Here is a 23,725-nt window from a genome sequence, read left to right on the forward strand (position 1 = left end):
ATAAAATATATTGCATTAGTTATTAATATTAGATTTTTATAAGTAACCAATACGAAACGGGTGTGTTTTTTAACCGATTAAAGTATCAAACATTGTTCATACCAAAACAGTTTAAGATTAGAATGACTTTTGGTTCACGAGTTGATTTAAAAAAGTAGTCATTTTCAACTAAATTTTGATATAGAAAATAACAGAGAAATAATTTATGATTTATGAATTTATAACAACTTTTTATTTCCAAATTGCGTAATGTGTAACTTTTTTACCGTATAATATTATCTTTATATATGTGATACATTTTTTTTTGTATTTTACATTATGTTATTATTTAAAAAAAATATTTATTTTAACCTGTGTGCTACACGGGTAACTAACCTAGTAATAAATGAAATAAAGTAATAACAATAATCTTGAAATACTACAGATAAGAACTTAATTTATTATTTATACCATAAAAAATAAAATAAAAATGAAAAAACTCTGTCGAAAGGACGGGCGTATGCTTAAACATTACTTAAATTAAATTAACACCTGCTACATGGCTGCTTTTCCAAGCAATTCTTTTGTATTCATGCTCAAGTGTCTTTTAATACATTAAATATTGTTTAGATAATTTTTTTTGGCGTTATAAACATAAAAAAGAAAAAAAACTTTTACATCAAAGCCCAAGTCCCATCATGCATGCTATTTTATTTTAATCAATATAAAAACAAATATATCGATTCAGAGATAATAATGTAAGAGGTTGTTTGTTAGTATTTAGTGACTTCATTAAGACTTTAAGAGGCTATTTTTAAATCGGTTGGAGGTAAGAGTATGTTTAATTCACTAAAAAAATACATCTTTTAATGATTCATAAAGTTTATAAGGCTATGTGTAGTGGATGAGCTACAAAATGAGATGTTTTGTATCATGTGACGCCCGATTAACAAAGAGAGTTTTTTTTAAGGATGTAATGGTGTTGTAGCCCAATATATATATATATATATGTATATATATCTCACACACACATACTAATATAATAATATTAAAAACAAAACATAACCCAGCGATGAAAACTCTTCGCCCTTGTCGCCCATGGGGGCGGTGTTCTCGTCCCTTCTCACCCCTTTTTCTTGCCTATTACATATGCCCTAAATGGTTAAGTTTCATAGACATGCTAAGATTAGATTGGCAAGCAGCCCCTAATATTTTTATTACTTGCTTTCAAAACATCATACCCTACATTGACTTTCCACTAATTGCTGTCGAATCTGAATGTAATCTTCATCAACTATATTCAAATGCATTATAGAATAAATATCTTTTAACAACTATTAAAATGCATTATAGAAAAAGGAACCATATCGCACGGTTGGATGTGAAGCATATCTCATGAAAATAGTTAAAAACTTAAAACACACTAGAAAACAATTAAATCCACATAAGCAGGACATAATTATGCCAGATATTTACAAGTAAATAATTACAAACGTGGTTGGTCTGATTAAAACTTGAATCAGAAATTGGTTGTTTAATAAGTGTGAGACGCTCATAATTATAGAAATTATGATTAAATCCGTATGTGACAACTATCTAGAGTTTGTGAAGAACATAATGGGATACTTTAAGATTTTTGGCATCAATACTTTCAGTACCAGCATCAAACTCATCCCTACTGTATAGTCAATAACATTACACTCCGATGACTTCCAGATATGATTTGATATTGGATGAAATATGCATGCTCTTACGAGGGTTAAACCGACAATCTTTCATAAATTTATAGATCTTTACATGGTTCACATGTCATCCTTCAAATCAGCTTTCACTGCTTTTGTACCTTTAACCCCTTAAGGATCTACCCGGCAGAAGCTGTATTTTACCTGATCCCATTAATTAGCAGTGTATTGATAAGTTTCGTGAGTGTTTTCATGTTAACCAAAAAGCAAACACACGACGAATTAGCAACTACAATATCAGAATTCTTTTGTATCATGGTGAACTTTTTGGCTTATAACCAGAATCTCCACAAGAGCACAAACCATCCTTAAAAAGATGAAAACACTCAGTATCCCTAACACTAATTTCTCTCCTAACAACTTTAGAAATAAACTTCACCAAATCATGACACCTTTCACACATGTAAAGATTTTTCGTTACCCGTATAGGCACACCCGGAGCTGTATTCAAAAGCCCAAATCCAACCGCCAATCTTTCACTATGCCCGCACAAAACACCCGCTTTAGAATCATCATCATCAACTTCATTAATTTCCTCCATTTGTTCATAAAAACCATCCAAAATTGAATTTATTTGTTTCACTTGAGGATGATTCTTATCACCAGTAAGAAAAGCATGAATGTTCCCTTTAACTTCCACCCAACTGCAACCCGGGTCAACTATAACCCCTTGTTCGCGCATTGACCTTTTCAACTTCGCAACTTCATCCCATTTATTATTATCAGCATAAAAATTACACAAAAGTGTATAATACCCGACGTTTTCTAGCACGTTTAGATCAAATAAACACTGGGCTGCAAGTTCACCTAACTCGAGATTTCTATAAATCCTACACGCGTTTAAAAGTGCTCCCCATATCGCTTCATCCGGTTCTATAGGCATTTTGGTAATAAACGTGTATGCTTCTTCAAGCTTCCCTGCACGTGCGAGTAAATCCACCACACACGCGTAATGTTTAAGGTTAGGGGCAATACCGTAATTTTCTGTCATAATCTTGAAATACTCTAATCCTTGTTTCACCATACCGGATCTACTACACGCACATAATAAAGAAATAAAGGTTACCAAGTCAGGGTCGGGCGCTACATCTGATCTGACCATTTTGGTGAAAAAGTCAACGGCAAGTTGACCGTGTCCTCTTTGTGCAAAACCGGTCAACATTGTGTTCCAAGAAGCAATGTCTTGATTTATCGAATTGAACTGGTTCCACGCAGTTTTCATGTTCCCACACTTTACATACATGTCCAAAAGCGCGTTTGGTACGAATCCGTCGAACGCAAACCCGTGTCTTAACGCGTATGCGTGCATCTCTTTTCCGGTCAGCAAAGCTCCAATTTTGGCACATGCGGAGAGAATGGTGATTAAAGTGATCGAATTTGGTTGTAAAGTAAGGTTCATTGTTCTAAAGATAATAATCGCCTCAAGATTTCGGTTATTGGTTACAAAACCGTTAATGATTGAAGTCCAAGATATGATGTTCTTGTTGAGGATGAGTTTGAAGACTTCCAAAGCTTTATCAATAAGTTTACATTTGGAATAAAGATTGATTAACGCATTACTGACGATAACATAGGATATAAGCCCAGTCGTTTTAGCATATTCGTGTAGCTCGATACCCAAATCTAAATAACTTAAAGAAGCACATGCGGAGATAACACTAGCAAGAGCGATCTCATCCGGTTTAATGTTGTCTATCTTCATTTTCTTGTAAAAGTCTACAGCTTTTTCAGACATGCCATTATTCTCATAACTTGAAATCATAGACGTGTATGACACGACATCTTTCGATCTGATTCTCGTAAAAATGTTTTCAGCTTCTTCAAGAGCTCCAATGCTCGAGTAAAACTGTATTAACGAGCTACTAACAGAAACATCTTGTCCAAACGCGTGTTTCATAGCATATGCGTGCATAGTTTTAGCTAATCTTCGATCATCAACAAATTCACAGGCGGATATTACACTAGTCACAGTCATCAAATCCGGAGCCACAAAGCAATCAAGCATGTCAACAAACAACTTCAACCCTTCCAAACACTCCTCATTTTCAAAATACCCCGAAATCGTCGCGTTCCACGAAATCGTATCCCTTTCAGGCATTTCATCAAACACTACGCGTGCAGTACCTACCCTCCCACATTTCCCATACATAGTAATCAAAGCATTATTCACATCAACATTACACCCGTACCCAAACCGCAACACGTGAACATGAACCTCTCTCCCCCTAATCACATCCGCTACCGCCCCACAAGTCCGTAAAACGCTCGCGAAAGTATACACATCGGGTCTTCGACCCGCCCACAACATCCGGTTATACAAACCCAAACCCTCATCAAAGTAACCCGCTTTCGCGTACCCGCCAATTAAAACATTCCAAGTGAAGACATTTCTCTCAGGCATTTTACCGAACACGTACCATGCATCCACCAAATTACCCAATCTCACAAACATACTCAACAAAGCATTCCCAAGGTTAACACTCAACTGGGTCTTCGAATCCTTAATCGAATCGTTAATCAAACCATAAACTTGACGCCCTTGAGGCTCTGCTCGCTTACGCTCGCAGAGGTCAATTAGCATGACATAAGTATCCTCTTCGACGTGAATTCTGAGTTTAGTAACTGCGTGTAAGAGGGTTAAGGCTTGTTGTAAGTTGCCGTGAAGACAGAGGGTGCATATGAGGGAGTTGGGGTCTGTGGTGTCGGTGTTTTGTACGGATGATGATGATATTTGGTGAGTCTTTTTGAAGGAGAGTTTGTGGGTGTGTGATGGGATGGTGAAGTAATTGGTGGGTTTGGAGATGTGGGTGTGGTGAAGAGAGGTTGTGAAGTCGGAGTGGTGTGAGTGTGAAGTGATGGTTGGAGGTTTAGTACAGACCGCCATTTGCGGTGGTGGTCTGAGTGTACGAGTCTTTGTTGCCGGTTGTTTGACTTTATTTAGTTATTCTTTATAGAGTTGACTACCCCAATGACTTTTTTAGTAAAAAGTGGATTATGATAGAAATGAGATATGAAATCAGTGAACAAGTCTAGCCTAAACTTCATATACTGATTAAGCTAATGGGTGTTAAGGATGGCTTATTTTTATCAATTATAACTTATTAACTTTTTTAAAAGTAATAAGGTGTTTAGAATTGTTTTTGATGAGAGAGAAAAAATTAATAAGTTACACTTTTATAAGTTACTAATTTATTAAAAAGTTAGAAGTATGTATAATAAAGAATCCCAAACACCTTTTAAAAGTTGAATCTCACATACTGATTTTGACTAGATTCATAAGCTTAAATGAGACGGTTATTTATTCAAATATAATATATTCACAAGCTTAAACTTTGTTGTCTATAGGAGTTGAACTAAAGACTTTTCTTTCCAAAACTTTAAATATTTTATCTTTATCAACATACCACCACGTTATTAACACAATGCTTCATTTTCTTAAAACATCCAACCCATTGAACTTCACCTGAACAAACCGAGCAAATTTATAAGTCAAAATACGATGGTCCCACTTGAACAAAAAAGTGATGAAATGGAATAAAATCAGTGAACGCAATTCAAATAAAGGCCAAAAAGATAATATATATTAATTCTAACATGAAAGTGATGAAAATAATGTCGATTCCCATCATACTTTTTCATCTAGAACCAAATCAAAACCATGCCGTTCATCTAGAACAACACCTATAAAAAATGGCATGAAATTTGAAACGTGGAACAAAAAAAAAATAGAACATGACAAATTTGAAGTCCAAATTAGAACAAAAAAATCAATGAAAAATAAATATATGAAATCAAAATTTATTTAACTTAAATTAAGGTAGCCTAATGGTAAAACCTCTAAGCATCTAGGTTTGAAATAAGTACAGGATTCAAGTCTTACATAGTCACAAACAAGGATTAAATATACCAACCAAACATTTATAAATATACTACCAACCAAGCATCTTATTAATTTTTCTAAGGGTTTCATTAAAATTCCAATTTCAATTCAGATTTTTTTTTTTGAAACGCATTCCATGAACCAAATGGCCCATTAAACTTTAACAAAAAAAATTCATTGATCCAAACTCTCTATTGGCATGTGATCTAAAACAAAACACATGTATGATAAAATTAAAAAAAATAGGAAACAAAAAGAGTATAATCAATAACAACCAAAAGTTGTGCCTTTTTGCTTCGGTAGGTAATGGAAACACTGAACAATACAACAATGCAAACAAATATTTGATAGATCAAATATCTTTAGACCTGAATAAAATAATCCGTTTTGAGCCAAACTCTCCTGTGGCATGTTATCTAAACAAACACCATCTATAATAAAAACAAAAAGAGTATTATCAATCAATAACCACCACCAAAAGTTCTGCTTTTTTGCTTTAGTAGGTAATGGAAACATTGAACAATACAACAATGCAAAAACTATGATTCTTCTTTAGTCAGATCACGGATACGGGCCCGCAATGCTTCCTCTCGAGCCCGCTTTGCAGCAAGAGCTTCCTCATCAAGAACCTGAATGGGCAACCATTCGGGCCACTTGAACCCGCCCTTTTTCTTGTCGTCACCAGTAGTTACTACCGACTCATACATGTCCTTGAAAACGGGTTTTAATTTGATAGCAGCATAGTCGACCCCGGTTCCCACAATGGCAATCCCAATGGAGTAACGGATCGCACCAGGAACACCACCTGATATCAATATTTGGTGACAATTATTTTTTCATTGGCTGAAAAACTTAACGAGGTTTAAGTGAGTGAGAAAAATTGTTTAGTGGCAAACATATATACTTTAACAATCTCATGGAATGTAGCCATATCAATGTATGATGAAATAATTTCCATTCATCTGATTCACACACTTTCTGTCTCAAGATTTTTTTTTACTTTTCAAAAAATATTTAAGATATCATTAAAAAGGGTTCATTTACACTTGAAATAAATATTTTGTGTGTTACTTTTATTTGACGTTTGCAGTTTACACTTTAAATGTTGAAATTGAGGAAGATAATTAAGGCATGCGAGTTCATGCATCCAAAAACACCTCTTGTTGGACCCTTTTCGGTTCAATTCATATAAAAAAATGTCGTCTACAAGGCCAGTATAATCAAATGCTGCTAGGAAGCTTAAAGGGCAACAAAATAAACACAAGGTGAAAAAAACTGGTGCAGTTTTCTCAAGGAGTCAACAACAGCAAAGGTTGACAACGAGTCATCTGGCACCAAGTCAGAACAAACTTATGTGAAGAACATACTTTCCAATATCGACTCAATGTTTGAGAACTTAACCTCAAACAGGATCAGCGAGATTGTGAACCATCTCTTTTAACCAACTAGAAGCTCAAAAACCAGTTTTTAATGATAAACTGAAAAACATGAGCTTAATTAAGGCTTAAGCTTGTGTTTAACCGTGTATGTGAGTGTTTTGACTCGAGATGTGGAATTTGGTTGAAAGGGCTAGCAGCTGTGAGAAGAAATGTGAGAAAAGCTGTTTATGTTATTACATCTCTTTTAGTTCAGGATTATATTTTACAATGATTGATCGGAGATACTATATGATATATAAGATAGGATGTATCTTTTGTTTTTCTTAAATTGACCATTTTTTTTCTAAAACAGCTCTTTTGACATGTACGCACTTTTGTCAGCACCCTGACCTGAACCAAAACAACCATTTTTAAACCAACCCATCCTAGCCAAAACTCATTCTAACCCGTTACTATGCCCGACCTGCCCTAACCAAAACTCATTCTAGCCCGTTACCATGCCCAACCTGCCCTGTCCATTTTACCATGTATAGTTGTTTTAATGTGGTTCTTATATGTTTAACAGTACTAAATTCAGATAGTTCATAAAATAGGGACCAATGGGTCCTAGATATCTAGCATTGTTGCAGTAAAATTCAAGCGAAATATGAAAAATTGCAAAGAACCAAACACTGAGATTTACAGGGTTCACCTAATTGTGGCCTTAACAAATGAGCATTCGCTATTTATATAAAGAAAACAATATTATATATACTAAAGATTATTCGATGCTTGTAACCATTAGTAACTAACCTTGCAATCTGCCTAGAATAGCACCAGTACCAAATCCCGCAATTGCCGAGTCAAATAGATTATCAGGCTCAGAATGCCTGCTAACTCTTACAAACTCTCGAGCACCTGCCATCAAAGAAAACACATGAAACTCAAGGCTGCATATCTTTACATCATTCACTTTCACAAAATAAACCCAACAATCCAACATCACATTCAGCTTATTCACGGTAACCTACCAATCTGCAAGCTATAAGTTTTCTTACAACAAATGTATACAATAAACCAAAAGGAGAAAACAATAGTTTACCACAATAGCAACCGGTGACAATGGCAAGATTGGTGGCGTAAGTAGACATTAACGCACACCGTCCATCCGATTCCGCCTCCCACGATTCCTAAACCATCATAAACACATGTTATGTCATATAGCAGTTTTTAGATTCCAATTGAAACAAATCCTACAAGCTAAAAGACCAAAATGTTAACTACTAATAGTCGTTGATATTCTATTCTACTACAAATTGAGTGCAAAAGAAACATTGAATTGAAAGAGAGAATAAGTTTGGGGAAAAAGCAACCTCAGAGGATAAAGAAGTCGAGTTCTCCAATTGATTCCGTCGTCTTCTAGGGTTTTTTATTTTTATTTCATCAGCTGGTTCCATTTCCGAGCATACAAAACTCTCACCCAGGTATTGCTTCCTCACTTTCGAGTTGGCCGGTTTAGTAATCGTGGGGGTTAGAGGTGAAAAATAATAAAAACTGAACCCGGAGACCCTAAAAATATCAATCCTAGAACCATGGTTAGTTTAACTACCGATGTAAGTCGTACTACCTTAAGACGTCATTGTATCAGGTTGTGGGAGTGTGCTAAAAAAGAGTTAATCGAGTCTTTTCATTCTTTAGAAGCCATGGTTAGTTTAACTACCGATGTTTGGTCGGCACCACACGGGTTGCCCGAATCATACATATGTGTCACCGCTCATTGGGTTGATCCGGTGACATGGCAATTGATGAAACGCACCATCGCTTTTGAAAACTTCCCGTTCCCACATACCGCCGAAAAATTGTTTGAATTACTTGATGAAGTTATAACGACTTACAACTTGAGAAATAAAATATTTTCGATTTCGTTTGACAACGCTTCAAACAATACTAAGGCGGCTGAAAAATTTATCATTAAATATTCACCACCTTGTTTCAGGGATTTTTTTCATGTCCGATGTGTTGCACATATCATCAACTTGGTTGTCCAAATAGGTCTTGACAATGAACACATTTGTGATGATTTAAAATACTTTAGACTTATGTTACAAGATGTCTTCAAAAGTGGTAAAAGAAGACATCTTGAATATAAGAACTATTGCAAGTCGGTTGAAAGAAAGTATTCGGGCCGAATTGGGACGTTCCAACCCGTTGGAACTCAACTTGTCATATGTTAAAGTGTGCTTTTGCCCAACGCCAAACTTTACAAGCTTTTCATAACAATCTTGTTGAAGAACGCGAGGCCGATATGTTTCCGGAAAGTGTTTGGGTCCAAGTCGGTTATTTGTTGGAGTATCTTGATGTGTTCAAAAAGTCAACAACAAAATTATCGGGAGTCTATTACCCTACTAGTTGTTGGGTTTTGCAAGAATTGTACTATATGTCTTGTGTTTTTAAAAGCTTTGCGGAGAAGAACAAACTCTTCGAAAATATTGTTGCGGTGATGAAAGAAAAGTTCATAAAATATTTTGAAATCATACCGCCGGTCTTTACTTGTGCCGCCGCATTAAACCCCTATTGGAATGTTAATGGGGTTGAAACAACGATTGAGGAAATATTCGACAACTTAGGTATGCACGAGATTGACCCGAAGTTGTCGACGGAAGCGAAGGACAAGTTCAACAAAAACCTTCAAGACCTTTATGACCATTATTTTCAAATGTATGGTCCAAGCACGAGATCGTCTTTTGTGAAAAAAACAACAACTGGTAGGCCGTGCAATGACCCACTTATAAACTTGATGAATGGGATTCGTGAATCGGCATCTAAGAGGCAAAGAGGAAACACACCAAGTAGCGAACTTGGTCGATATAGTGGAGCAAACTATGTTGAGGGCGCAACGGTCGACGAAATTCGCAATATTGATTTGTTGGCTTGGTGGAAAGGTAAACAAAACGAATTTCCCATTCTATCCGCCATGGCTCGTGATTTGCTTGCCGTACAAGCCTCAACGGTTGCTTCCGAATCGGTTTTTTCTCTTAGTGGGAGGGTGTTATCTATGCGAAGAACAAAGCTAACTCCCGAGTCTCTAGAGGTTTGCATCTGCCTAAAGGACCATTTGGATGCGGTGGATCGTGTACAACACAAGGCGAACTTTGAAGACGAAATACCAATAGAGCGTCATATTCATGATGAGGAGGCGGAGGACGGGGTTTCTTCCGATAACGAAGACGAGGGTGAAGACGAGAATGAAGACGAAGAAGAGTTGTAATTATTTGTTTTGGTAAAATTATTTGTAACTTGTTCAACTAATATTTAGTTTTGATTTGTTTTATTATAATTACTTTTGTTACTCATGATTAATTGTTTGTTACTTTTTTAATAACGACGAACATTTTATTCATCTAAAAAATAACTATTACAAACATTATTAAAACATAAACGATACTAAACATAACAACTAAAACATAAAAAACAAAGTCCGTCGTTTTAATCCGGGAATACTTATTTTTGGGTTGTAGAGCCGGACGACTCTCCCACTTCCGTTTTTTTAGCTTCCATTCTTCTTTTCTCTCGACAATACTTATTCGTATGTTTTCGTAATGTCGAGTTGGACGCTGCTTTAAGAAACTTCGAGCAATATTTGCAACGTGCCAACTCATGTGTGTCGGTCATGAGACACAAATCGTAATGAACCCAAACATCGGGGCATCTTGTTGTTTCGATCACCATAACAACGTCATCATTGGTTGCCATTTGTTGTCGGTTTAAGGTTAATTGTGGTTTGGAGTGTGTTTTATAGTTTTGGGAGTGGTTTAACAAGTACACAAACAAACCTTGCTATTTATAGAAAGAAGATAACCTATTTATAGTTAAAAAACCGGTTCCAACGGTCAAAAACGGCTATATAGCCGTTGGAACCGGTTCCTAACGGCTATAATGTTTAAATTTCAAAAAAAACCGGTGGAACCGGTTTTTACGTAAAAACCGGTTCCGGTTCCAACCTACCCGGTTCCTAAAAGTTTGCATTTCTGGGCATCGGTTCGGGTCGGGAACCGAACCGGTTCCTGACTGGAACCGGTTTCATTTTCTACCCGGTGTGAAAAAAACCGGTTCCGAACCGGTTCGGGTTTTCAAGGTGAACCCGATTTGCGCACCTCTAGGCTCAAGCAAATTGAGCCTGGTTTAATTTATAAAACGGTGGCCCAAAGCCCCAAAGTATAGTTGGTTAAGTGGTTATGGAATTTTTGGGCCTAGTCATGACCCAACCCAAAAGTGACCATTATACACTGTTAAGTGTTAACTTTTAAACATGTATATCAGAATTTGGGACGGGTATTCTTATTTTTAGTCTCGTATTCGATTCTAAAATCGTCTTCTATATCTTGTATCATATTCATAGTATGCTCATCAGCTTACTGAAAATCACATCACATGTTGAGATTCTAAACTTACACCTTTACCTAGTTTAAAAGTTTATGTAATTTATACTAAAAACGAAATTAGCATTTCTTTATGAAAAAAAATGATTTAATGTCTGCTCTAATACACAAGGTGAAGGAATATAAATAAATTGTTTACAAGCATGTTTCAAGTAAACCAATATCTATATCTATATGTATATCTATATCTATATTACATTATAATAGAGATAAGCGTCCTTTCATCTTCTACATTCTCTCTCTATGAGACGCCATTGTATTAATTATATGCTTCACCGCCGACACCCTTTAATCATTCAATCCTTTAATTCTCCGGCCATCAATTGATTGCTAATCACCGTTATTCTCTTAGGTTGATTGCTAATAACCGATACTGAATGCCCTCTCCCCTAAGCGATTAAATGCGACGTTGCTTCACTTTTAGACCATTTTCCCTATCCATCATGTGCCTTAAACTTCACTAGGGTTTGGGTAAGTCGAATAGAATCAATAGTAATTAGTGATAAAATACCAATCAAATTGGGTAAATTGAATTGAATCAATCGTAATTTTACTGTTGGTTATCGATCGTTTTAATTGAAAATTGCAGCTTCATTCTTTGATTGCAGGTTATGATTTTGCCTCTTCATAAATTTCAGGTTCGTAAATCCGTCTTTATTGCAGCTTATTATTTTCCGGTTTAAGTCTAATTTTAGTTATAATGTATCAGATTGGAATCGGGTAAGGTATCGCGTTAATAGTATGCATGTTTAATTTTTTTTAGCTAATTTTAAATTTTGTTTGTCATATTTGGGTTCATCAGCATTTAACATTAAGAGAGAAAATGGGATTGTGTACGAAAAAGAATGGAAGCAGAGTTGAGCAACTCAGATATTGAAGAATTTAAGTAAGCAAGCAAAAAATATAAACTTGTTTATGTATCAGAATTCAGAAATGATGTCTAAACTTATTAAAAAAATGCTACTGCAAGTTCTGCAACTGCAATCAATAGATGAAATGAAAAGAATTTATAACAATATATCATATTAATCAGATAACAAATATATAAACAATTCTGTAAACAAGTTGATCCACTTGTAAGTACTTAAGTTAAAACTTTCAACAAAGCCACGATTAAACTAACTCGAGTCGAGCTCAAGCCTAACTTAAAAGCTCATTCAATATACAACCTCGAGCGCCATATCTAAAAACATCGAACCCATTGCTTCGTCATTCACTCATCGCCGTCATCAGCACCACAATCGACCTCCCTAAGCTTCAACAACAAAAACAACATCACCCCACACACAAACCCCAAAGCCGCACTCGACCCAGTGAGCGAAACCGCCGCACACACCAACATCACAAACGACTCTTCCTTCGTATTCATATCCTTCGACGCCATCGCTAACTCCACCCCCGCAAACAAAAGCAACGCCCCCAAAATCCCCACCGGAAACTGATTCAATATCCTCACAAACGAGTTCCCAAACAATAACCCCAGCACCAATTTCCCCACTCCCAAAAACAAAACCGAAGCCCCGGTTCTCCCACCGAACCGGTACTGACCTGCTAACCCACCCGCCCCGTGACACACCGGCATCGCCCCAAACCAACACCCCACCAAATTCATCACCCCCACACTAACCGACACCGCAGTCACCGACGCCTCATGGTCCGGAAACAAGTCGACGGATAACTTACAAACCGCGATAACCGAATTCAATATCGATAACGGGATTTGCGGAACCGATCCCCGGAGAAACCCGGTTTTGAAATCGTCCCATGTGATCTTCAAAACATGAAACTTCGAAGGCCCTAATTCCAAATTACTAATAATCCCAGGGTCAATAATAAAACATAATATTATACCCATCAAGAAAACAATCAAAGCACCGGGAATTGCCGATAATATCTTCAGTCTCCGGCGAACCTTCAGTTTTCCGGCAAACCTTTCACTATTCTCATAAGTTTCACCAGACCCAGTTGTGATTATTAAAAACACAATCGCTGAGATGGCAACAATCAACCCATCAAGTCCAACCCACGGGCGTGAACCACCCTGTTTATTAGCGGCAAAGTCCTGTTCATACCGGACGTATTTAATAGCCGTGAAAGCAAACGAAAGCCCTTGTGAGAGCTGAACGCCACGGACAACCGGAAGCGGGATGAACCGGTACAGGAACGACATGAGGCCGGTGGCGCCGAGGAAGAGGAGGACGGAGGCGGTGCCGATACCGGCGGCGGCGATTTGGGAGAGAGTGAGGAGAGGTTGTTCGGAGATGGCGACGGAGGCGATGGATTTCATGGGCTGGACTGGCATGGGGATGCCGAAGAGGAGTCCGGTGAGGATGTTGTATAAGGCGGTGAAGATTAAGGTGGTGCCGAGGTCGAGTTTGGAGACTAGGGTTAGGGCTAAGACGATGGGTATGTAGGTGCCGAGGTCGCCGACTGAGCCGCCGAGTTCGGACCAGAAGGTGGTTTTGTGGAGGTGGAGGGAGGTGATGGCGTTGGATGGGATTTGGCGAAACCAGTTAAGGTTAGGGTGGTGTGTGAGGAGTGGTGTGGTGGTGGTGGGTGATGATTCTTCGTCCATGGTGGTTTCCGGTGACGGTTAGTTTTTGTTTGCTGGGGATGTATTAATATTAAGGGATTCGCAGAACTGATCCTTGGAATATTCTGTTAAGTGTTTGTTCCTTGGAATATTCTGTTAAGTGTTTGTTTTAGTACCTTTAGTTTAGAAATCACAATTGTAACCCCGTGACTTTTATTTCTAGTTTACAGCTTTTTAACATCATTTTTAGTTCAACAGCAAAAGGCTAGATTTGCAAAATTGAGGTGTCATTAGCCTCGTTATAGGTAGAGATGGCAATGAGTCGGTATGGGACGGGTCCAGGTAATCCCAAACCTATACCCGATTGTAAAAACTCGTCTCAAATTCGTCAGGTATTTATCGGGTATCGGGTATACCCATTAGTTTGTTATAGATACATGCCAGACATGCTTGACACAAAATCCATCAGGTTTCTATTGTGTGGAATAATATTAATCGTCTGTTGATACTGAGGGTATAGGAAGAAGATTAGTCATTAAAAGAAAAGAGTAGATTAACAGTGTCTAACGATGGATATTGGAATGCGAAGTAGGAATTGGGTAGGAAGGATTTGAGAATTGAATTATTGTAATATGGAAACTCTAAAAAGTCTTAAAAGACTCTTATATTTTATGTAGAAATTTAATATTTGTTAATACACTAAGATAAATATAATTAATATACAAAAACATAAAATTATGTCGAATTATTCGGGTATATAATTGGGTAAATTGGTCTATGTTATCGGATATGATAGAAATCCCAAATCCATCCCAAACCCGCGAAGATTTTCAAAAGTAATTCCAAACTCGTCTCATACCCTAATGGGACGAGTCTTACCCGTCCCAATTATGTTAGATTTTGGGTTTTCCCATCGGGTTCGGGTTCATTCCTATCTTTTTTTTTTGAACAGCTAAAATTTCATTTCAACCAAAACACCAAAACTCAGCAAGTAGCTGAAAAACACTTTAGGGAAGAACAAAAAAAAAAAAAAACAGAACCAAAACCCCCAAGGCCGCTACCCAAACAAAATCCATAAACTCAAACCCTCCAAAGAAAATCCTATGGCCTCTATGACGCCAAGCCTGATTTGTTTCTTTTAACAAAGTTAAAATGCATGTTTGGTGTTTCAATGTAAAACCTTCAAAATTCTAAAGTATTATCCTATTAGAGTTTGTGTAGATAACTATTATATTGTTTTTAGGTGATTGTGTTATTTTTATTTTGCTATTCTAGTAATAACTTATAAATTGGTGAAGTATGTTTTAAGTTATACGGAATCGTTTTATAATAAAACATCAGTGGTTTTTTTTGACTCAACGTATGTTTTATTAGCCATAACAATAGATTGTGGATTACTGGATTATCATAGGCTACAAAAAAAAGTTTGAATGCTATGAAACAAGAGGTTAGTTTTGAATTTGACAATTGACAAGGAGTAGAGTGTAAAACTGATAACATTTGATGTGTTTGTTACTTTGTTTTGCTTTGGTATAAAGATGAAGGGGTGTAAGTAGAAATTAAATGTAGAAAAGAGATGGATGCACATAAAACAGCTGTTGGAATGCATCAAGAGACGGATTGATTGCTGTTGGGATCAGGGGATTTATGAGAGTATGGGACTTGGGTAGCCGTGTGTTTGGTTGCCTCTATTCTTTTCTAGGGGTCACTGATATTGGAATTGAGTTGTTAACCAAGCCAAGTCCAAACCAAGGATATAACTAAGGATGTGACATTCCATCTGATCTTTATATTTTGTGGCAATATTTTCATAACGTGTACTACATCACTACGTAATTTAAACTAATATTCTGATGTTTACAAGAGAACATTAATAACGGGTAAAAATTAACGTGAGTATATTTGAAAAAAATCTTTGTTTTCCTTTGAGACCGTCAGGAGAACCGATGCAATGGTCTCTGAAGGGGAAGGGCCGGTTAGCAAAAGATTAACCTAGATGATGCCGGTCTTTAAATTATGTGTTCTCCAATGGGACGGAAGGAATATATCAATCAGCCAATAAGAATAAAAAGTGTCGATGTCAAGGTCGTTACAAATAATGGAAAGGTATATTTGAGGTTTGTAATTTTGATACTGAATTAATTGTATCGGAATTTCCTAACTTAGTCTCAGTAGAAAAAAAAAACTTTTTTTGAACCAGCCAGCCAAGGCAATGTGCCGCTTTATAGTGGGAATTGGTGATTGGCATCGACATCATGGCTCACCGAGAGTTGTGTTTCGAAATTTGCATTTTTTACGATTATGTTTAAAAATTAACACGTACATAGTTTATTGTGCAAATAATTCTTGACTTTTATGGAAAACAAAGAACAAACAAAAAGTACATTGGTTCTATTTGTATTCGCCCTACGAACTTTACATTATAATGAAATTACACATCAACGCAATTTCAACCCATATATGTTTTACATCCAAGAGCATTCACATTGGAATCTCTGTAACCATATTTTCTATATAATATAAAAATAAAAAAGAAAAATAGGGTAAACAGGACTAAAAATGTGTGTGTGTTGTGAGAGTAGGGCCTCACCTTTTACCCCTTATGTGGTTTGGATGAAGTTTGTCACAAACGTTTAGCCCCCAACAAGGCAAGTCCATGCACAAAAAAACCGGTTCCGGAACCTAACTGGTGGAACCGAACCGGAACCGGTTCCAGTTCCAACCCGGTTGGAACAATACCCGGTTTGGGTATTTTTGTACCCGAAAATCGTACCCGGTTCTCATATTTATATGTCAGTACCGGTTCCAAACCGGTTCCTACCCGGTTCTTAATTGGAACCGGTTTGGTTCGTACCCGGAATAACCGGTTCCGACGGGTTTTTTTGAAGGGTCAAACAAAAGTCAAACTAGCCGTTGGAACCGGTTCCAACGGTAATATAGCCGTTGGAACCGGTTTTTTTAGACACCAATTAGCCGTTGGAACCGGTTCCAACGGTAATATAGCCGTTGGAACCGGTTTTTAAGACAATAGATCCGTTGGAACCGGTTCCAACGGTAATATAGCCGTTGGAACCGGTTTTTGGGCCAAACCTATATATAAGTTGTTTCCATTACTTGTTTCACCACCAAACTCAAAAACAAACTACAATACTACTCCTTTAGCAAACCCGTTCCTTTACCCGACCATCCAACTAAATATTATTATGGCACCCATCAAAAAAACTAACAACAAGGCTAAGAAGAGTGTTTTTGTTGCCCCCGTTCCTGTTACGGAGGACCCAAGGGTTGTTACGGTAGTCAACCATAACCGCAACCAAGACGTATGGAAGAATTGGGATTTGATTGTGGATGACTGTGACAACTGCCCAATCCGACCCGACCCAGGTACCCGTTTTCGATCCGATTCTTTTTATGATTTAAATTTTGATTATTAATCTTTGTAAGTTTAACATTTAATAAATTATATATATATATATATATTTTTATATTACTTACTAATAATAATAATTTCCGTCCCGCCTCTTCTTCTCTCTTGTCGCCGTCCCGCCTCTTTTTCTCTCTTGTCGCCATCCCGCCCCTCTGCTTAACCCTTAAGCCTTGAACCCCTTTTTCTCTTAACTCTTTGCTTGTCCTTTGGTTCTTCCCGCCTAAGGATGTCTGCGCAGCTCCACGCGCCAGACTCCTTACAAGGAAGCCTGTGTGATGACCGGCTGTTCCTGCGTTACGCGAGACGAATTCTTCTCGCAGCGCGCTAAGAATTGTAGTTCTTCTCGCAGCGCGCTAAGAACGGTGGTTTTTCCCGCGACGCGCTAAGAATTGTAGTTCTTCCCGCGACGCGCTAAGGATTTGTAGTTCTTCCCGCGACGCGCTAAGGATTTGTAGTTCTTCCCGCGACGCGCTAAGGATTTAAGTTCTTCCCGCGGCGCGCTAAGGATTTGTCCTCTGTCTGCCTTCGCCCTCGCGCGTGCGCTCGAGTCTTCTCGCGCCAGACCTTAAGTCTTTTCTTCTGTTTAGGTCAGCCTGTATGCCTTTGAAATATCTTATCTTTTGTGTGAGCACTTTAGGTCAGTTCTGACATCTGTCCGAAAAGCCACTTTCGGCGCAGCATGCGCACCAATCCTATTGGTTGACAGAAAAAGTGACTGACATAATCTTTTGAAATCTTCTTTTGCTTTCCTTGAACAGTGTTTTATCTGACCCCTCCCATGCTTTACCTGCAACCTGTCAGCTTTTCCATCCCCTGCAGCTGCCGGCATATCTTTTGTTATCTTTTGCTTTTGTTTTCTTGTGCTTTCTAATATCTTTTGTCTGATTTGAGAAGATCTTTTCCTCTTTTTAAGGGATTGTGTTCCCTAGGGTTTCCCTATATATATAGCTATTTTCTTAACACTTCACACACTACACTTAAACACTCCCCATATCTCTCTCCCTTTGCTCTCTGCCCTAATTCCTCAGCCGCCTCCACTCTCTTGCCTCCGTCTTTTCCCTTGTCCTGCCCAGATTTCCGGTAATATATAATATATAATAATTTGATAAAGATACATATTACTATACTAACATATATTCAAGGCATAAAACAAATCATTAAACCAATAACCTCTTATTTATAGGTTAACTTGTGCTTGTTTAAAAGTAGATTCTTGCATTATCTTTCCACACACCTTTTTCAGGTGAGTAACCTCGTACCTAATCCCTTTTTATTTTTAATGTTTTGGGATGTTCATGTGTTCGTACAAACTTGAGTCTTAAACTTGTTTATAAACTTTTGTCGCGCAAAACCCCATGTGTTATGGACGTAGACTTGGCTGTTTATTTGTATGTGTGGATCATTAACCGTCTTGTCGGCCTATTCCGCAGTTTTCATGGATCCATTAGATGAACACGGGAGAACTATCGTTTATGATTTCTCTTTTGTTTACACTTGCACAGTTTTCTTGTTTTTGTGCTCAACTGGGAGCACGGATTGAACTATGAGCTATGATCTAAGGCTTGATCACAATCTGATTACACCCTTGTTGAACACCAGTTATACACATGATGCGCGCAGATATTGTTATCTATTTATATCTATTAAACTTGATTTCTCACCGACACGCAAGTGTTGACGTTTTATTTTAACACATGTTCAGGTTTGCTGTAGCTGCTTTGGGAATCTCAAGGACACGTAGGATGTTTTCTTTTCTTTTGGACCTAGTTTAAAATGTAACAAGACAAGTTTATGTTATTTGAATATTTTGAGTTATGATATGATTAGTTTTATGTTACTTCGTGAAATCGTGTTCTGCGCGTGCGCGGTAAATGTATTTAATAAATATTGACACCCAAATAGTGTCACGAGTAATGAAACAATACGTGGCGCCCCGATGTATAATCCGCCATCGGTCGGGGTGTTACAGATTGGTATCAGAGCTCCGTGACTTTAGGATAGGTGGTTAGACGTAACGACCTAGAATACCTAAGAGTCCCTTCTCGCGCATGAGAAATATCTCATGTTTGCGCGCTAATTGTTATTTACTCGATATTTATAAAATATGCTGGCGAATACGCAGCACTTGATTTCATGTTTTATTCGCGATCTTTCGATTTTTATTAAATTTCAATTTATTTCTTTACTTACATATTCGTTTGTTGTGGGGATTGAAAATCCGAGAAGTCATGGTGGTACATGAATAGTTGATTTTCAATTACCATTAACTTTATGTTTTAAATTGAAGATTTGAAAAGTCATGGTGATACATGAATTGTCAATCTCCAATATTCATTTACTCGATATTTTAAATTGAAGATTTGAAAAGTCATGGTGATACATGAATTGTCAATTTTCAATTCGAATTCATTACCTGTATTAAGTTTGCATTTAAATTCATATTTTACTTCAAAGTTTGATAGCATTTAACTCCGCGAAACAAGCTTCACAATGATATACTTTGCGCTAAAACGATTTCCCATACCAAGATATTAACAAAAATTAAAACTTTTAAAGAATGCCTCCGCTATCTCGCCGTCATCAGAGGAGAGAAGCCTCGCGCAGACGTAGGCAGCAACGTTCCCAGGAAATGGCCTCCGCAATAGCCCAAGCCTTAAACCGAAATAATCCCAACCCCTCCGGATACAATATTAAATCCTTTAATGCGGGTAACCCTCTAAAATTCACAGGACTTGAAGGAGCCACCGTAATGCTCCAATGGCTCGAGAAAGTTGAGAACACCTTCCTCCATACCCAATGCCCTCCAGACCGACGAATCTTATACGCCTCAAGTGTCCTAGAATCAAGGGCGCTTACTTGGTGGAACGGAGTAGCTCACGCGCGTGGCGCAGAGGCTGCTTCTAGCATGCTCTGTGAGGAATTCAAGGAACTTTTGACTAGAGAATTCTGCCCTCCCAACGAAGTAAAGCGCCTTGAGGAGGAAATTTGGAACTTGAAGCAGTACAGTGGCGAAGCGCGCGAGTACGCGACGCGCTTCCACGAACTAAGTTTGCTTGTCCCACACCTAGTTACCCCTTCCCGCCGAGCCATCGAGAAGTTCCTTGGGGGTCTCCCCATGGAAATTCAAGATTCTGTATGGGCCAGGAACCCAGTAACCCTCTCTGACGCCATCGAGTTGGGCGCTGTGCTCAGCGACAACCATGTCAGGGCAGGAACCCTGTTCCTGCGGGGAGCTGAGAAGACCAAACCCACCAAGACTGTCCCAGAACCAATAGAAACCAAGCCAGAACCCTCAAACCGTAACAACCTCAAGCGCAGGCGCAAAGCCTATGCGCTTACCAACCCACCCCTTGTCCAGCAACCCACCTACCAACCTCCAGTTTACGCGCCTAACCCACTGTCGACCTACCCAACACCTCCTGTAGTCCACAACTATGCCTTAACCAATCCAGCACTCCCTGCCCCGCCAACTAAGAAACCCTACACAGGAAACCAACCCTTTTGCCCAACCTGTAGACTTCACCACCCACCTCAAGTCCCGTGCCGACAATGTAACCGATGTGGCCGTACTGGTCACACTGCTGAGAACTGTAGAGTCCTTCCAGCCAACCCAATCGCGCAAACACCACCAACTTACCCGCTAAACCCACAACCAGCATACCCTAATCCACGACCCAGGTCGTGCTATAACTGCGGTGACCCCAGTCATTTCCGGAACGCGTGCCCGAGACTGCAAGTACAGATTACGCAAGCGAACCCAGTTAACCAAATTTCGAACCAAGTGACGCGCGGACGAGCTTTTAATATAACCGCGCACCAAGCGCAAGCGAATAATGACGTGGTTAATGGTACATTTTTACTTAACGGACAATATGCATCTATACTTTTTGATACTGGCGCCGATAGAAGTTTTATTTCTCGCGCATTTGAACAAAAACTTGCGCGACCGCGAGTAAACTTAAACGAAAACTTTTCAGTTGAATTGGCTAATGGTGAAACTATTTTAATAAACTCCGTGATCAAAGATTGCACGCTTAACCTTAACGAAAACGATTTTCTAATCGACCTCATTCCTATGCCGCTTGGAAGCTTTGATGTTATTATCGGTATGGACTGGCTCTCGCAAAATCGCGCCGAAGTTATTTGCGCCAAAAAGATGATTCGCATTCTTCGAGAAAATGGTGATCTGCATATCTACGGCGAGAAACCATCTAACGGTCTTAAACTTATGTCATGCACTGAAGCCCGAAGACTTTTGCGGAAGAAATGTGTTGCATTCTTAGCCCATGTGGTCAAACCCGATGAAGGAAAGAAGAAACTTTCTGAAATCCCCATCGTGCGTGACTTTCCTGAAGTCTTTCCCGATGATCTTTCTGGTTTACCTCCTGCTCGGGAAGTCGAGTTTCGTGTTGATCTTGTCCCTGGTGCTTCCCCTGTAGCCAAATCTCCTTATCGTCTTGCACCCGCTGAAATGCAAGAATTAGCAAGTCAACTCCAAGAGTTGACCGCTAAAGGATTCATTCGCCCTAGCTCTTCGCCATGGGGTTCTCCGGTGTTGTTCGTTAAAAAGAAAGACGGTTCGTTTCGCATGTGTATCGATTACCGCGAGCTGAACAAGCTCACCATTAAGAACCGGTATCCCTTACCGCGTATTGACGACCTCTTTGATCAACTCCAAGGTGCCTCTTGTTTCTCCAAAATCGATCTCCGTTCTGGCTATCACCAGTTGCGTATCCGTGATGAAGATATTCCCAAGACTGCTTTTCGAACCCGCTACGGTCATTTTGAATTCTTGGTCATGTCCTTCGGTTTAACCAACGCACCCGCCGTTTTCATGGATCTAATGAACCGGGTGTGTAGGCCTTTCTTGGACCAATTTGTGATTGTGTTTATCGATGACGTTCTGGTTTATTCCAAAACCAAGGCCGAGCATGAGCAACATCTTCGATTGGTGTTGCAAAAGCTTCGAACCGAACAACTCTATGCCAAACTCTCCAAGTGTGAGTTTTGGTCGGATGAAGTACAGTTTCTTGGTCATGTTGTAAACAAGATGGGTATTCATGTCGACCCATCCAAGATTGAAGCAATCAAGAACTGGATTACGCCATCCACTCCTACCGAAATCCGTTCCTTTTTGGGCTTAGCTGGTTACTACCGGCGTTTAATTTGGAACTTCTCAAAAATCGCCTTGCCCTTAACAGCATTAACGTGCAAAGGCAAACCGTATATTTGGGGCTCGAAGCAAGAAGAAGCCTTTCAAGCGCTCAAGCAATTGTTGTGCGAAGCTCCTGTTCTAGCGTTACCTGAGGGTACTGACGACTTTGTCGTTTATTGCGATGCCTCCAACCAAGGTCTCGGTTGTGTACTTATGCAACGAGGCAAGGTTATCGCTTACGCGTCTAGGCAACTCAAAATTCATGAAAAGAATTATACGACTCACGACCTCGAACTTGGTGCAGTTGTATTTGCCTTGAAAATCTGGAGACACTACCTCTATGGTACTAAGTGTATCATTTACACCGACCATAAAAGCCTTCAGCACATTTTTGATCAAAAGGAACTTAACATGAGACAACGCCGATGGAACGAACTCATCAGCGATTACGATTGTGAGATCCGATATCACCCTGGTAAGGCTAATGTGGTAGCCGATGCGCTCAGCCGAAAACCCAGCCAACTTAACTGTATCTTGCCGCGCCTGCAGCTTCACTTCGCGCCGATTCAAAGCAATCTTGAATCACGCATTCGTGACGCGCAGCGCGCATCCATCTGCAATGGCAACCTTCGTGCCGAGTTAGCGTGTGGCGCGGAAGCGCATTTTGTCCCTAACCTGAATGGAATTCTCTGTTATCTCAATCGCATCTGGATCCCCAATGATGAGTATCTTCGCTCTGTCATACTGTGTGAAGCGCACAAAACTCGTTATTCCGTTCATCCTGGCGCTGACAAAATGTACAAAGATTTGCGCCTTTCTTTTTGGTGGCCTGGTATGAAAAAGGATATTGCTGTGTTCGTATATAAATGCCTAACTTGTTCTAAGGTAAAAGCTGAACATCAACGCCCATCTGGTTTGCTCGAACAACCTGAAATTCCTACGTGGAAATGGGAAAGTATAGCAATGGACTTTATCACCAAGTTACCCTTGACCGCAAGCAAACATGATAGCATTTGGGTAATAGTGGATCGATTGACCAAGTCTGCCCACTTTCTGCCCATTCGTGAAACCTACCGTGTCGAACAACTTGCGCATCTATATGTCAAGGAAATTGTCTGCCGTCATGGTACTCCTTTGAGCATCATATCCGATCGCGATGGCCGTTTTATATCTCGCTTTTGGAAATCTCTCCAATCTGCTTTAGGAACTCAT

General features: G+C 39.0%; 2 protein-coding genes and 1 pseudogene across 2 annotated transcripts; all 3 read right to left on the reverse strand.

Moving 5' to 3' along the window:
* Positions 1-1,603: 1,603 nt before the first annotated feature.
* Positions 1,604-4,746, reverse strand: LOC143560905 (pentatricopeptide repeat-containing protein At1g15510, chloroplastic-like). Its single transcript, XM_077049096.1, has one exon. It carries the CDS (start codon positions 4,603-4,605, stop codon positions 1,975-1,977), a length of 2,631 nt encoding a protein of 876 aa, XP_076905211.1. The 5' UTR covers positions 4,606-4,746; the 3' UTR covers positions 1,604-1,974.
* A 1,194-nt stretch (positions 4,747-5,940) lies between these two features.
* LOC143560886 (uncharacterized) lies at positions 5,941-8,158 on the reverse strand. The gene is made up of 3 exons (XM_077049081.1): positions 8,062-8,158; positions 7,773-7,877; positions 5,941-6,406 (listed from the first exon to the last, which is right to left on the reverse strand). Exons 1-3 carry the CDS (start codon positions 8,108-8,110, stop codon positions 6,141-6,143), a joined length of 420 nt encoding a protein of 139 aa, XP_076905196.1. The 5' UTR covers positions 8,111-8,158; the 3' UTR covers positions 5,941-6,140.
* A 4,290-nt stretch (positions 8,159-12,448) lies between these two features.
* On the reverse strand, positions 12,449-13,992 carry LOC143560906 (molybdate transporter 2 pseudogene; annotated as a pseudogene).
* Between the last annotated feature and the right edge of the window lie 9,733 nt (positions 13,993-23,725).

The sequence above is a fragment of the Bidens hawaiensis genome, unplaced genomic scaffold, assembly GCF_021521415.1.
Source record: "Bidens hawaiensis isolate Kalapana, Puna unplaced genomic scaffold, B.hawaiensis_p1.1 tig00020513_1, whole genome shotgun sequence".
Classification (NCBI taxonomy): domain Eukaryota; kingdom Viridiplantae; phylum Streptophyta; class Magnoliopsida; order Asterales; family Asteraceae; genus Bidens; species Bidens hawaiensis.

What these genes read in the sequence shown, in the direction of transcription:
- LOC143560905 (XM_077049096.1), bottom strand. Translation starts at nt 4,605, where the DNA reads ATGGCGGTCTGTACTAAACCTCCAACCATCACTTCACACTCACACCAC.
- LOC143560886 (XM_077049081.1), bottom strand. Translation starts at nt 8,110, where the DNA reads ATGTCTACTTACGCCACCAATCTTGCCATTGTCACCGGTTGCTATTGT. An exon ending in TGTCACCGGTTGCTATTGTG is followed by an intron (nt 7,878 to 8,061) that starts GTAAACTATTGT and finishes CTTTGATGGCAG; the next exon opens with GTGCTCGAGAGTTTGTAAGA. An exon ending in TATTCTAGGCAGATTGCAAG is followed by an intron (nt 6,407 to 7,772) that starts GTTAGTTACTAA and finishes TATTGATATCAG; the next exon opens with GTGGTGTTCCTGGTGCGATC.